The following is a 15,981-nucleotide window of genomic DNA, read 5'->3' as shown; positions in this document are numbered from 1 at the left end:
CTGTATTCAAATCCAGTTCTATCCTTTAATAAGGTATGTGTGTTTGGGAATGTATGTCACTTAATCTCTCTGAACCTGAGTTTTTACATTTGGAGAATCAGAATAATGATTATTCCCTGACTACCTCAGAAAAGTTGATGTGAAGATTAAATGAAAGAACTTTAAGTAGAACATAAACCAGCTATAAACCCTAAACCACTAGTTAAAAGTCAGCTCTCATGACTACTCTTGTTATCCAATTCTATGGAAATAAGTGCTTGTTTGTATCATCACCCATTCTGGTCATGGTGCCTGTCTTTCTCTAGAATTTAGCAATAATGTCTGTTGAGTAGTAGATGCTTAATACATGTTTGTTGACTAGGTTTCATTTCGACACATTTGTAATAGATTCTAAGCTGTTCTAAGATTCTAAGACGCATTATTCATTTTCACTTTGCTATTGTGAATTGTTTTCATATACTTATAACAAAATTGAAAGAAACTTGGAAAAGGGACTCCTTTCCTCTCAAGAATTTCCTTGTATCTTTCTCTTATTATTGATAGCACGTTATAAATCAAAGCCACATACCAGGGACAGGGGCCAGTTTTGTGACTCAAGAATAGGTTTCCTTTTTCCTTCCAGCCACTCAACTAAATCATGCCACAAGATGGACAGGCATGATCATGAATCCATGGCAAGTCATAGAAAGTCAAATCGAGAAGCCTGCATTTTAATTTTAAATTTTTTTCTTGAGTTTATGGGAAGATTGAAGGGGTAAAGCACATCTGTCACTTTAAAATACAGTTGTCCTAGAGCTAGGTAAAAAAAAATATTCATATCACTATGGAAACTCCAAAATCTTTGTTTGATGGACTAAAAAAGGAAAAAAAGTGGAAACTTAGTGATTTAACCCCTGGAATTCTTTTACCTTTTATCTGCTTTTCTGGAGATGTTTGTGAAGAGTAGAGAGAGCAAGACATCTTTGCAATTAAGAAAGATGACATGTAACAAAGACAAATCCAGCAAAACTGCTCACAGTTCTGTAAGCCAAACATTATTTCAGGGGATTTATGTTTTAGGGTATTTTCTTTTCAGCCCTGAGAATAGTTTATTTGGTGTAGTCAAAGGCAGGTGAGGAAATACTTAACCAGTTCTGATACCCACTACTGTTTTGCGGTTTAAAGCTTTGGAACTTTAAGCCTGGGGCTCTGAGAGTTAAATAATTTACCTAGATCACACAGCCAGTTTTTTATGAGGCCTAATTTAATCCTAGATCTTTCTGTCTGAATGCTGACTCTCCATCGTCTGCCTTAAGCTTCCACTATCAAATGCTTTAGAACCAGGATGAGAGACAAGATTTCTGTACCTCAGTGGGGTGGAAACAGAGCAAAGAGCCCCAGAAGTCTTAAGTGGCTTTTTTGTAGGTTGGTCAGTAGAGACAAACAATAATGAATGCAAAAAAAAAAATCATTGGTGTTGATTGTGATCTTGTTACAGTGACTATGGATGGAGATACTGGCATAAAATCCTGCTGTCCCATGAGTGGCACTGAAGCCAAAGCGTATTTTCAGGCAGTCCTGTAAATAACCAGTTACCAAGGATGGCTAACAATTAGTGCTAGGTAAATAGTAAAGAAAGATGATCTCATTTATTTTACTGTTGCCATTTGTAAAGATGTTGGGGTAGTTAAAAATAAAATTGTGGGCTGGCAAATTTTTAGGACATGTTTATAGAATTGATTTCAGACAGTTTTGGAAACTGCCATTTGCCTACTCACCCAGGGAAAATTAGAATTTATACTAGAATAGTAGAAAGGAATACTGATTTAATTAATTTTACTATGGGAGTCATCTCTAGAGGAGAGAGTAGACTATTATCTGCTATAGGTTGTTAAGTCCTTTGAGTTTACTCACATGCTACTTTAAGGTGAAAAGTAAGACATTCTTAAGAATTTAAGAAGTCTTTCACTTCCTAAAGGTCTGGATCCCAGCAAGATGTACTTAGGGATCAAAGAAAATCCAAAGCTGTTGTTCAGAGGGCTGCTGGGATTTCTCCTACTAATTGGCAATGTACAAAGGACCTGCCAAGGCCTTCTCTGATGTAGTAGATTAGTTTGAGGGAGCTGCCTCATGCACATAGAGGTTAAATGATTTGTCAAAGTTATACAGCTAATGTATCTCAGAGACAGGATTTGAACCTTGATTTTTCTAACTCTGAGATCCATAATCCTAGGTTATCGCTAACCTTTAAGTCATTTATCTCTTAATGATTTCTTGAGGTTACGTGTTTAGCTTTTTGATACTTTGAAATATCTTTTGTCTTATATAAAAACATATGAAAAACTAAAGGATCTGTACCCTTTAAAATGCTTGGTTGACTTGCCAAGTTGAAAGGAGCAACACCAAATGAAGAAATTTGTAATAACTCAGGAAGAAAATACCTAACACATTCCTCCCACAGCTAGGTGGTACAGTGAATAGAACACCAGGAAGATCTGAATTCAAATCTAGATTCAGACACTGAGCAACTGTATGATCCTGGGCAAGACACTGCATCTTTATTTTTTTCATCTATAAATGGGGATAATTAAAGCATCTACCTCCTAATGCTATTGTAAGGATCAAATGAGATAATAATTGTAAAGTGCTTAGCACAATGTCTAGGACATATATATAACATAATATAATAAAATAATAATTTTATATATGTAAAATAGATATATGATATAAAGTTATATATTTAATCATATGTAAATATGTAATATGTGAATTTTAGCTATTACTATTAACTATTTAAAAAGCATTTGGGGATTGAATCACTAGAGAAAGACAACAAAAAGGAGTTCAGCCTGCAAAATATTTTTCATCACTGAAATTAAGCAGGTGGGGTGATAATCTGCATTTAGGAGGGATTCGGAATTGACATTAGGAACAACATCTTGCCTGTAGGAGTTGTGAGACATGGTAACATATTAAAAATGGCATTTCTGGAGTTAGCTTTTCTGGAAATTTCAAATTCATCCATCTTTCTAGAATGGTTTAATGGCCATCCTGTCTAGAAACAGTCAAACAGACTAGAAGATGGCCCTCTTGACCTTAAACTCTATTGGGCCCCAAAACCTAAGCTGTCAAACCTTGCTAAACATGCTGCATGCATCACAGATTATATCTGTCCTGAGAGTTTTTGATTTGTACTCATTTGCCAGATTTGCTGGTTAAGGAATTTTCAAGTATACTCAAATACCTTTAGAAATATGACTATTATTCACAGAACAGTATCTACAAAGAAAATGTCAGGTCTTCCTTATTTAGAACTTATCCTCCTGGGGAGTGTTATGCCCTTGATACTATACATTATTTTTCTTTGTAGAGAAAAATATTGTTTGATCTCACAAATATCAACTTGGACCTTCCTTCCTCCTTCTCTTTCATGGTAGTTCTGTACAATCTTGGTTAGAGCCCTGGGAACTACAATTACTGAAAATTTCAGGCAAATCTTTTTATCATTATGAAATCAAAGGAACTAAGGACTTTGACTTTCAAAACAAGTAGTAAGGGTACTGAGCCAAAAGTCCAGAGACCTCAGTTATTACTCTTAGCTTTCTGTGTGATCTTGGGCAAGTCAATGAATCTGTTTCTCTATATGTAAAATAGAATTAATAATACTCAGTGATTAGGGCTAATGATATTCCATCAATTTCAAAGGGTTGTTATAAAGATTATAGCTCCTAGGTCAACCTTTTAATTCCTGGACCCCACTGATGAGGAAGCTGAGATCATGAAAAGTAAAGTAACTTGTCCAAGGTCATACAGGGAAAACCAGGAACTAAAACTTCCAGTTTCCAACAGAGCACTTGTCAATAACCTGGTTCTCAATGAAATAATGATGGAAAAGTATTTTGAAAAGCATGAAGTGCTATACAAATTTGATGGTATTATTAATGGTGCAAGAATTTGATAAATAACTGAGCATCCAAACAAAGCCCAGGTGTAGAAATGCCTTATTCTGCTGATTTATACTCTTTACCTGGGAGTCAGTTGCATTCTTAGGAGAGTACCTTCACTGCCTGAGTCCTCCAGGCTACCACTGACATGAGTGCTGGGCAGTGGAGTTCTAAATGAGGTGAGGAGGGGCTGTGGGTTCATTTGAATGACTGAATGGACTTCACCTGCTGTTCTGAGAGTACCTCAGATATAGAGGAAAATAAAACTTCATTTTGTAAAGTGTATGTTTGTGAGAAAAAAGGCTGTAGTTGAGTCAGCCATACTCCATTAAAACTACATAAAAATGAATAAATAAACAAAGGTTGATGATGGGAATGAATTATATTTTCTGAGGTCATAGTTGCAAGAAAACTATTATTACCCTCCAGTGAATTCTTGGCAGACTAAATTAACTATTTAGTTCATTCAGGACCTCAACCCTACTAAAATATATAGAATTATCCAGAATTCTTGTATAATAAAAACAATAGTCTGAATTCAATTGTGTGTGTGTGTGTGTGTGTGTGTGTATTTAATCTCCAGCTCTCAGAAACACTTTGTATTTCGCTCCTATTTATAGTAAATAAAGCTGTATGACTTAGGCAAGTTATTTAACCTCTTGAAACCTCAGTTTCCTCATTTATAAAATGAGAATATCAATAACACATATCTGACAGGTTTGGCATGAGCATCAAATAAGATAGGCAGCTAGGTGACTCAATAGATAGAGCCCTGGGCCTAGAGTCAAGAAAACTTGAGTTCAAATCCAGCCTCAGAAATTTACTATGTGACCCTGGGCAAGGCACTAAACCTGTTTGCCTTAGTTTCCTCATCTGTAAATAGGGATAATAATAGCACCTACTTTCCAGGGTTATTGTGCAGATCAAATGAGAGCATTGTAAAATGTTTAGCACAGTGCCTAGCACATAGTAAGTACTATATCAATTATTTTTCATTTTATAAGTTATGATAACTTATTAATTTATTAACAATAATAATTTTAATACACAAAGTGCTTGTAAATTTTAAAGAGCTACATTGATATAAACTACTATTATTACAAATTTTCACTTAAACAGGCAAGAGGATGGTTTGTATGTGTTGTTTTCAGGAATCTGTGAGAGGAAAAGGAAAGAGACCTCTCTGTTCTGGGCCAGGTAGGAATAGGCCACGGGGAAGGAAATAGAGGATAAGTGGTGGCAGCTGGAACCTAGTAGGTGATATAAATGATATGGGCCCTGCTATGGGTGGTACAGAGGAGGAGGAGTACCATGCATCAGGGATTGCTAGAGTAAGGAGCCCATGGTACCATAGATCTAGGCCTTAGTGTTCCAATTTAGGAATAATTATTATTCCTTCTTTGGTACAAAATCTTGCCATGCTTATTACATCTTGGGTAACAAAGTTCAAATAAGCCAACAAACATTTACTGAGTTTTTACTATGTCCTAGGCACTAAACTAAGCACTAGGGATAGAAAAAAAGACAAAAACAGTCCCTGCCCTCAAATAGCTCATATTTCAATGAGGGAGACAACTTGTAAGCAATTGCTGTTGTTGGTCCTTCCTTCTTGAAGTAGACAGATGATACTCCAAAGGTGATGTACTGAGTTGCATGCAGATTGGATTTAAGTGAGACAGAGCTGCCCAGTCATCAGCTTCACTCCTCTAGAATTATGGAACCTCAGTGACAAGACAAAGGGCAAGAAGATTGGGGAAGGATGCAGTGGGTGCATGGCCTTTCTAAATTAAAGACTTTCCCAGGTCTCAGTTTGTCTGAGGCCATGAACATTCAATGACTAGGGGCTGGATAAGAGTTGAGACAAAATTTGGCCCAATTTACCATTCCAAAGATTCTTGGAGAAGATATGACATCATGGAGGTGATGCCATGACATGCAAGTGAATTGGATTTAAGTTAAGGAGGGCTTTGTAAGGTCACCAAGCTCACTTTCTCCTCAGAAGCCATCTAGGTCCAGTGGCAAGATATAGATCAGGAAGACTGAAGGTGGCCATGGATGTTATAGGAGACCATGATCTTTGTAAGCTAAGGTCTTTGACAAGTCTCAAGGTCACAATCTGAAAGAGGAAGACCCTCTGAGTTTCTGACCAGGACAAACAAAATTTCTATTTACACTCTAAGTCATCAAGATTTAAGCAATGAGTCACGGAGGCTTGAGTTGGGACTATTATTGGCCATTCAGTAGCCAGCATTATTTGGTTTTAAGGTGCAGGCATGTAGTTCTGTTTAAAACACAATGGACTTTATAAGCCTGTCTTTTCAGAGCTATATTTTTTTAAAAAATTGAAAACCATCCAGGACAAAAAGAAAGTTGGCCCATCTTTTTGAAAAAAGAAAAGAGAAAGAATGGGATATTGCCTGAAAACAAACTCAAGCATGCTATTTTTCACTTTCCTTCCTTCTTTCTTTTTCAAATCTTCTTGTACAAAATGGCTAATGTGGAAATATTTTATATGATTGCACAAATATAACCTATATAAGATTGCTTATCATTTCAAGGATCATGGATGAGAGAGAGGAATAGAATTTAAAACCAAAAACCAAAAATAAAAACACAACATGCTAAAAACTGTTTTAACATGTAATTGAGGGGGGAAAAATGAAGAGAAAGAGGAAGAAGGATGAGGATAAAAAAAGAAAGGTAGAAGAAACAAAAGAAGAAGAAAAACAAAAAAAGGAAGGAAGAATGAGAAGAGGAGGAGGAGGAGGAGGAGAAGGAGGAGAGAGAAGGAAGAGAAGGAGAAGGAAAAGGAGAAGGAGAAGGAGGAGAACGAGAAGAAGGAGAAGAAGACGAAGGGGAGGAAGAGGAGGAAGAGGAGGAAGAAGAGGAAGAAGAAGAAGAAGAGGAGAAAGAGAAGGAGGAGGAAGAGGAGGAAGAGGAGAGGAAGAGGAGAAAGAGAAGGAGGAGGAAGAGGAGGAAGAGGAGAGGAAGAGGAGGAAGAGGAAGAGGAGGAAGAACAGGAAGAGGAGGAACAGGAAGAAGAGGAAGAAGAGGAAGAGGAAGAAGAGGAAGAGGAAGAGGAGAGGAAGAGGAGGAAGAGGAAGAGGAGGAAGAACAGGAAGAACAGGAAGAACAGGAAGAGGAAGAAGAGGAAGAAGAAGAAGAGGAAGAGGAAGAATAGGAAGAGGAAGAGGAAGAAGAAAAAGAAGAGGAAGAAGAAGAGGAAGAGGAAGAAAAGAAGAAAAAGAAAAGAAGAAGAAGAAGAAAAAGAAGAAAAGAAAAGAAGAGTAGGAAGATTGAGTGTCCCATGAGAAAAACATCAAGAATGCCAGTGCTGTGCTCTTCATGAGTACTTGAATTTCTTTTTTAAAAATTTAATAGCTTTTTATTTTACCAAATACATGCAAAGATAGTTTTCAACATTTACCTTTGCAAAACCTTGCGATCCAAAATTTTCTCCCTCCCTCCCCCCATCCTCTTCCATAGACAGAAACCAATCTAACATAGGTTAAACTTGTGCAATTGAATTTATTTGTCTTCTGCTATTTTGTCCATTCTATTACCACTTGAGCCCTGTGTAACTGTAGGCAACTCTTGATTTTCATCCTACCTCTCTGACCATTCCTGTCTCTTTTGCTGGATCCTCGTCTAAATCATACTCTCTAACCATAGATGTCTTTCAAAGTTTTGTTCTGTGCCTTCTTTTCTTTATGCATTCCACTTCATTTGTTGATTTCATCAGCTTCCATGGATTTAATTATCATCTTTATAGTGATGATTCTCAAATCTACCCTTTCTGATCCAAACTCTCTGTTGACCTCCAATCTTGCATATCCAATAGCTTTTCAGACTTCTTTTTAAACTGGATGTCCAGTAGACATCTTAAATTAATTATGTCTAAAACAGAACTCATTATCTTTCTCCATAAGTCTTTCCCACCTCCTATCTTCCTATTACTGTAAAGGACAACACCATTTTCCTTCCTTTCCTCCCACTCCCATTCAATCCCATAGGCTGGCAACCAAAGATTCATCTTGGATTCCTCGTTATTTCTCAACTCCCCCCACAACCTTACCCTATATCCAATCTGTTGCCAAAGTCTCTTGATTTTACATTTGTAAAATCTTTCAAATACATTCCTTTCTGTCCTTTGATTCTGTTACCATTCTAGTGTAGATCCTCATTTCCTCAAATCTGAATTTTTGCAATGTCCTCTAATCTATTCTCCATTCAGCCACTAAAGTGGTTTTCTTAAAGCCAAGTCTGATCAAATCACTATCCCAACTCACTAAATTCCACTAGCTTGTTAATAATGCCTTTAAGAACAAATACAAAATCCTCTGCTTGGCAGTCAAAGCTCTTTATAGCCTATCCCTCTCTGATCTTTCCAGTCTTCTTAACACTTTATTTCCTGACACTGACCTTCTGACTGTTCCATAAACTTACTCCATTTGTTAGCTCTGGACATTTTCTCTAGTTATTTTCCATGCACAGAAAACCCTCCTTCCTTCTACCTACTGACCTTCCTGGCTTTCTTTACATCAAAATTAAAATCTTATCATTTACTGGAAGATTTCTCTAGTGCCTTCCCTCAATTAGTTATTTTCTATTTATCCTACTTGTAATAGTTTGCTTTGTATATATTGTTTGCATATTGTTTCTCGTATTTATTGTAAGCTTTCTGAGGACACTTCTTGCTTAATAAATGTTGACTGATTGAAGTCATTTAATCTCTCTGAGCTTCAGTTTCCTCTGTAAAATGGGGGTACTAGATTAGATCATTTTAAAGGTCACATCTAGGATCCTCCAAAAGTTTCTAATAAATACCCAAATTACTTAAAACATTCGCCAAGAATCAAAGAGTAATTGGAAATGAAAACAAAACAACCAAAAATATCTTAATAGCTCAATTCAGTCATTTTTCAGTCATGTCCAACTCTTCATGACCCTATTTGGGATTTTCTTGGCAAAGATACTGCAGAGGTTTGGCACTTTCTGCTCCAACTCATTTTACAATTGAGAAAACTGAGGCAAACAAGGTTAGGTGATTTGCCCAGGGACACAGAGCTAGTGTTTGAGGCTAAATTTAAACTAATCATCAGAAAGATGAATCTTCCTGACTCCAAGGCAAGCACTCTATTCCTTGTGCCACCTCTGTGTCCCAGGACAAGTCTCTTTCAATCTCAGTTTCTTTATCAAATAGAGATGATAATACCTGCTTTCAGGCATTGTTTTGAGGATCAAATTAGGTGTCATGTGAAGCCCTTTGCTAACTTTCAAGGGCTATATAAATGCTATCTCATTATTAATTAATTATTAGACCACTTAACTCTCATTAATTAATTATTACACTGCAGTGGAACTAATCAGCAAACTCAGTCAAAACTGAACTAGCCAACGTGTTCTTGTCTTAAATAACTAGCAACATGCAGTGTAGGTAGAGAAGAACAAGAAATGTCCTCCCACAGCCTTTGAGGCAGCTGGAGGGCAGCTTGAGTGGGGAGATCCCAGATGGTACAAACTTAAAGTATAAGCATGGAGACAGTGAGCCTACCCAGGAAATATTAATGACCACTTGCTCCTAAGTCACTGTTTCTCTTCTGCCCAGCATGAACAGGCTGCAAGAAAATGCCAAGCTCCTTGTTTTTGTTATAATTTCTGCTGACACAACTTTAGAACATAAGGACTTCTTCCTGAGGGGCTATAGTATGGAGAATATTGCTCTTTCCTATCAGCTTCCATTTTTGCTATTGTTGTTCAGTTGTCTTCAGCCATGTCCAATTCTTCATTATCCCATTTGGAGTTTTCTAAGAAATGATACTTTTAGAGTGGTTTGTCATTTCCTTCTCCAGATCATTTTACAGATGGAATAAACTGAGGCAATCAGAGGGGTCACACGAGACTACATTTGAATTAAGGTCTCCTTGACTCAAGGTTTGGTGCTGACGCAAGGCTTGATGCTCTATCTATTGTGTCAACTAGTTGCCTACACTGATGCTCCTATCTAGTTTATTTTCCTCACTCAGTTTCTTCTATATACGGCAATCCATAAGAATTTATTTTTTCTTTTTCCCTTCTTCTTTCTACCTAAGTCTTCTCTCCTCCCTCCTGGCCACTCAAAAAACCAGATTGCTCCTATTAGTTTCCTGGTTCAAATCAAATTATATCTTTGGCAGTTCTTTAACTCTCTCTTCTATTCTAGGATTCTAACTTATCGTGTATCATGGGGCCATTTCATAGAATAATCTTTCTAAATGCCTAAAATAGCATTAAGAAGGAAATCAATTATACAGAAATAGACTTATCAAAAAAATTTTAAATTTGTTAATATCTGGTTAAGAACCCCTTTTATAAAAATATTTCAACTCAATTTCAACAAACAAAAAAATTTCTATTCCTTTCCATGATCTTTTTTTCCTCTAGGTCTATGGACCCTAACTACATTTCTCTTATTGTTCACTCCAGGCCCTGATGACTAATTCCTTGTAAATTAGTGCATGCAGGTGTAATCGTTTATTTTAAATATACAAAAGGGTTATAGAGAAGCTCCAAATGCTAATTCCAGGACACTCATCTTTAGACAAGTGTCCTTTCAATATCGTACCCTAGGGGACCATGATGGGGAGAACCCAGACAGTGAATGGGGTGATGAAGAATATTTTATTTTCTCCTTCCCACCTGTACCTCCCACATACACCCAGAATGTAAAAATACCCTAAGCATTTCAGAATGCATTTGCATAAATCTGTTTCCAAGGGCATGGGAAAAAGAAGGAAGTAGGGAGTTAACACTTTGAAGCATATTCTAAGGAACCATATGAGACTAAACAAAATAAATTTTGATCATATATCTAAAAAATTCCCTCAATATCAAGGCCTGCATAACTTCTAATTTTTCCTATGGTATGCTTATTTAATCTTTTCCCATGCCATAGTTTTACCAGATATATTCCTTTTTTTAATCACAAAAAAATGTCAACAATGTTTCACAGAGAAACTGCTTGTACAACCAATTAGAGAATTCACACCTTTAGCACTCACAGTTATTGATCAAGAAAGAAATGTTTTCAGTGCTTATCTGTGTCTTTGATTATGTAGAAAACTAGAAGGGGGTGAAGAGGAAATTCACATAGCTTTTCCTAGACATATCCCTATTTACTGTCACTAATTTGTTCCATGAAAACATGAGGTTAGGACAATGTTATAAGGGAATTTAATTCCATGCAAAAAATGTTATAAAAAGGAGATAGGTTCCTTAAAAAAATTAAGGCCATAAATATTCCCTATCTCTAACCTGAGCACTTCTGCCATACAATAATAGATGTTAACTTTTGCCTGTTGATTGGAAGACAATTGAAAATTATTGAAAAAAAAAATTTGAACTTCATATGACTGAGTTTCTCAGTGTCCTGAGGCTGGTCAGCTATTTTAAAAAATATATGCTGTGAGTCACAAGACCTGAGGAAAAAATGACTCTGGGTAGCCCAATGCAACCTGTCACCACTACTCTAACAAACAATTCAAAATATCAATTCTATAGAGAATAGGTCACTAGCCTCAGTATATTAATGTCATATCCCATGTAAGGAAACAGCCTATTTACTAAAAAAACAAAAACAAAACATCAAAAGGGATTGTTCAAAACCAATAAAAATGTTAACCCATTTTGGAAGAATGTGGGTATGAAATCATTTGTATTCATTATAATTATTTACATTTATAAATACAATAATACAACTCAAAGGGTACTTGTGAGCCTCAGAACAGTGCTTTCTTAAGATAGAAAATAATATATGTGTAAGTAAGATCTCTATGAGATAATACAAAATAAAAAAAAAAACCTCTTAGAAGTGAATACTCATTTATTATGGTCATCTAAGAGAAAAAAAAATGAATAAGAATGAATGAACAGAGGTCCTGATAAAGGCTTAAGGTCAGAACATTTCATTCATGGAAATTAATTTATATAAATTTAAATAGTTATGAAACATTGACATTAAACTTCTCTTCAGGAAGAAAGAAAATAGGAGGAAAACTATGAGAATCAATGGGTAGAAGGAAAGAGTTGGGTTATTTCTCTCATCTGAAGTCAGAGGCAACTAATTATATCAACTTTGAAAATCAGGGACGTGCTCTGAGTTTCTTCATTAGGGTCATAACCTATGGAATGGATATCCTCATTTAATGGAGAAATGTCTAATAATTAATAGGCAGATATTAGAAATTTACCACTTTTCCCCCCAGTCTCTTTGCAAAACAATTCCCTTTCTTTTCTTTTTTTCATTTTTTAATAATAGCTTTTTATTTTCAAAATACATGCAGTTTTCAAGATTCACCCTTTGCAAAACATTGTAAAACACTTCCTTTATTACCAAAGACTCACATATTAGAAATAAATGAGTTATATTATCTTCATGAGAGAGAAGAAATGAATAATATATCCCCTCACCTTCACACCAAGGATTGAAGAGAATATAAGTGTCAGTTTCTGGGTTTCTCTTTGTTCGGAAGATGCCATAGGGTGTCCAGACAGCAATATACATGCGGAATTTCCCCACAATGCACTCTGGGGAGGACTGGACAGAGAGGCGGACAGACCGGTTCTCTTTCAAAATTATCTTTGCCCCCCACTTTCCACTTTGAAACTCTGACACGATGGGAACAGGAATGAATGTCCCTTTAGTTTCCTGAGGGTAGCGACCTATTTTAAAAAAGAAAGAAAGAAAGAAAGAAAAATATAAAAAAAGAATTTAGTAAGAATTTTCAAACTGCTTCTACTTTATATGCACATTGTGCTTGGACAATAAAAAAGACAGACAACCAGGATGAAAAAGCAGAATTGTAAAATTTTGGTTATTATGAACTTATCTTCCCATTAAACTGCCCTTAGGAGGACAGTAAAGTAAGAATTTTGAGCCTTATTCTCAGCTCCAGTGGAAACGTGGTGTCACCATAAGTGAATCAATTTTGGGCTAATCTGTTATGAGCAGAACTTCCTATTCTTTGAGTACTCTCTTTTTTAAAAAAACACACAGATAATATTCATTTTCCAGTAGCAAATTTGACAAGAATAGAACCTTAATTTTTACTAAATTGGCCATATTGTTTCAACTCAATTTCTCAATTTGCCAGAGCTGGAGATTAGTAGTGATGGTCCCTTTTTGGTTAATTGGTACCTGACAAGAACTGTATCCTCTCCCTTTTTTTGCAGATATGGGGAATATGAGATGAGATATTTCATATTTTGTCAAACATGATTGATGTTTTGGTTGGCTTTAATGAATTTAGAAACTATTTTTAAAGAGATGATGAATCTCTGGGGTAGGGAAGAGGGGAAAAGCTTTATTCAGATATTAAAGTAATATAAAAATAAAAGAAATTTATAATAAGCAGCATGGTATAATGGATAGAGAGTTGACCTCAGAGGTGGGAACACATGGCTTCAGGTTCAAACCTGGCTTCAACCCTGCCTCTGGGACATACTGCCACATAGACCTGGGTAAGTCATTTATCCTGTTGGTGCCACCAGGCAACTCTCTAAAAAGATAAATTGGTGAGCAAATGCCTGACTTTACATTGGGAGAGGAAGTTCCTTAACAGCAAGGATTCCCTACACTAGTGAAATTGCACATCGGGGTTCCCTCCTCAAAAAAAAGAATCAATTAACATAAGATTTATTGATACAGGGAGATAGACAGACAGACAGACAAATAGCCAGCCAGCCAGAGACAGAGTGGGGAGGAGAAACAGAGAGAAACACAAAGAGAGAAGCAGAGACAGAGACAGAGACAGAGAGACAGAGACAGGGACCGAGAGAGAGAGAGAGAGAGAGAGAGAGAGGAAGGGGGGGGAGGAAGAAAGAGAGAGAGAAGAGAAGGAGGGAGGGAGAGATTTTATTTATACCTAATATTGCAAGAAGTTTTCTCCTATTCTACAATTCTTTCTTTTTGACCTTGTTCCCCAAAGCTTTTATGCACAGGAACTCCTAAATATTTCTCTCTGCAATGGATGGTTTGGGTGGTTATTTGGACAGTTTATATAACTTAGGCAGTTAAACAGTGCAGCACATAAAACATGGCATGAAAGAAAAAAGATCTGAGTTTAAATCTGATCTCAGACATTTTCTAGCTATTTGACCCTGAACACATCATTTAATCTCTGTCTCCCCTCAGTTTCCTCACTTGTATAAAGGGTATAAGAATAGCACTTGCCTCCTAGTGTAGTAGTGTGGATCAAATGAGATAAAATTTATAAAGTGCTTAACATAGTGCCTGGCACATAGTAAAGTGTTATTTAAGTGCTAGATGATGATGATGATGATGATGATGATGGTGGTGGTGGTGGTGGTGGTGGTGGTGGTGGTGATGATGATGTTGTTAAGTTGGAGGGATATGAAAAAAGTTAAAAGTAATTTTTACTTGCTGACCCAAAACAAGAAGTTTCACAGCTCAGCTAAAGCTTAGTTCTTCTTTCTTCTCCCTACTATCATAAAAACAAGGATCTAGGAAATAATCTAGTTTATTGTTTTCTTTATTTTCTTTTTACAAATCAGGAGACTAAAATTCAAAGAAATCAAATAAGTGGCTTACCTAAGGTCACACAATTACTAAAGTAGACAAATCCAGAGTTCAAATACAAATTTATGAATCTAAGGCAGGTATTCTTTTTCTTATGCTATATGTGATCCTAACTCTCAGGAGATTTGACTCTAAAAAAACTACAACAAAAATTTTGACATTAAAGTGTTCCCTTTTGAATACTGGGGTCTTTTGGAAACTGTGAATTAGTATTGCAATCCAACTTTTAAAATATATCAATTTCTTGTTCCCTATTTCTTCTTTTCATCCCACTTATAAACACATTTTAAAATTTTCAAATTTGTCAAGTGAGTTTAAAGATCATATTCAGGTTTCTGATATATTTTTTTTGGAGTGTTGGAATAAAGTCTTTTATTTTTTATCATCTTTAGCATTTATGTAATTATCTTTTAGTACAGTATTCTTCATGTAGTTAAGATGTAGTTCTGTTTATTTCATAGAAATGAAACTGAGGTTCAAAATACTTATGGGATGTGAGTGATCACAAGTAGAGAGAAATAAGTTTGGCTAGCTCCCATTCTCTGTTTTACTTATAAGTTCACTCTTTGGTAATCATTTCTTAAAACTTTTTTATATTTCTTTGTTTATGTTTTTTTTTTAATTATCTCCTGGGCTTTTATGGATTTGGTGGCAAACTTCTTGTCCTGCTTAGTGTTGTGTTTTTAATCTAAGTCAGTTTTTAGTGTATCAACTGCTGTGTGAAATAGCTTAATAAATGAACTACGGACCCATAGCTGGGAACTTTGTGTTTGATATAGATGCTTCAGCAGAGTGATGAGGGCTCTAGAGAGTAATAATGTTTCTAGGAAAAAGGCCAACCAAGGCACCAGTTTGAAAATTAAGGAGAAGGTGGGAATAAGTTTTTTCGTGTTTTAGTTTCTTTTATATAATTATTTCCTTGTGACTCTGTCAACTGAGGAAGAAAGGGATGAATACATATTACTGAAGGTATTTGTTGACTGCTCTGAAAAATAGCAGTTCTATTATTTTTTTTTTAATTCACTACAACTAAATCTGTACTTTTTTAAAAAAAGAGAGCTCCCTTATTGATTTTCTGTATTACTGGCCATAATTAAAATTAACAGTAATTTACACCATTAATTTCTGCAACTAGCTCTTTACACAACTCTCATGTCACAGATATGGCTGAGATGGGAATTTCTAAGTTTTCTGCATTATAGGAGAAAAAATTGTGTATGTGTGTGTGTGTGTGTGTTGTGTGTGGACACCTCTACAGAGTATGCACAAAGCAATCAGAATAAGAAAAAGAAAATGATGACCATGAGTAACCTGGTCCTTATACCCAGAATAATTCAGACTTTTTTTTATCCCAGCTATCATTTAGTCAACCCTAAAAGTAACAAATACCTTGTATGAATTCAGTACTATAGACAAGGTGAGGGGGAGACTCAATTCCATCCAAATTCAACACTTACTAAGTATTTACTGTGTACAAGGCAA

At 35.8% G+C, this 15,981-nt stretch overlaps 1 protein-coding gene across 1 annotated transcript in view; it reads right to left on the bottom strand.

Annotated features, from left to right (window-relative positions):
* F13A1 (coagulation factor XIII A chain) overlaps nucleotides 1-15,981 on the bottom strand; it is a 192,435-nt gene that overhangs the window by 108,577 nt on the left and 67,877 nt on the right. Inside the window, exon 4 of the mRNA XM_003760207.4 lies at nucleotides 12,372-12,623. Within this exon, the coding sequence (XP_003760255.1) occupies nucleotides 12,372-12,623 (252 nt within the window). The remainder of the gene's footprint in view (nucleotides 1-12,371; nucleotides 12,624-15,981) is intronic.

This window comes from Sarcophilus harrisii, chromosome 1, assembly GCF_902635505.1.
Source record: "Sarcophilus harrisii chromosome 1, mSarHar1.11, whole genome shotgun sequence".
Lineage (NCBI taxonomy): Eukaryota > Metazoa > Chordata > Mammalia > Dasyuromorphia > Dasyuridae > Sarcophilus > Sarcophilus harrisii.
This window is presented reverse-complemented; position numbering and strand designations above follow the sequence as displayed.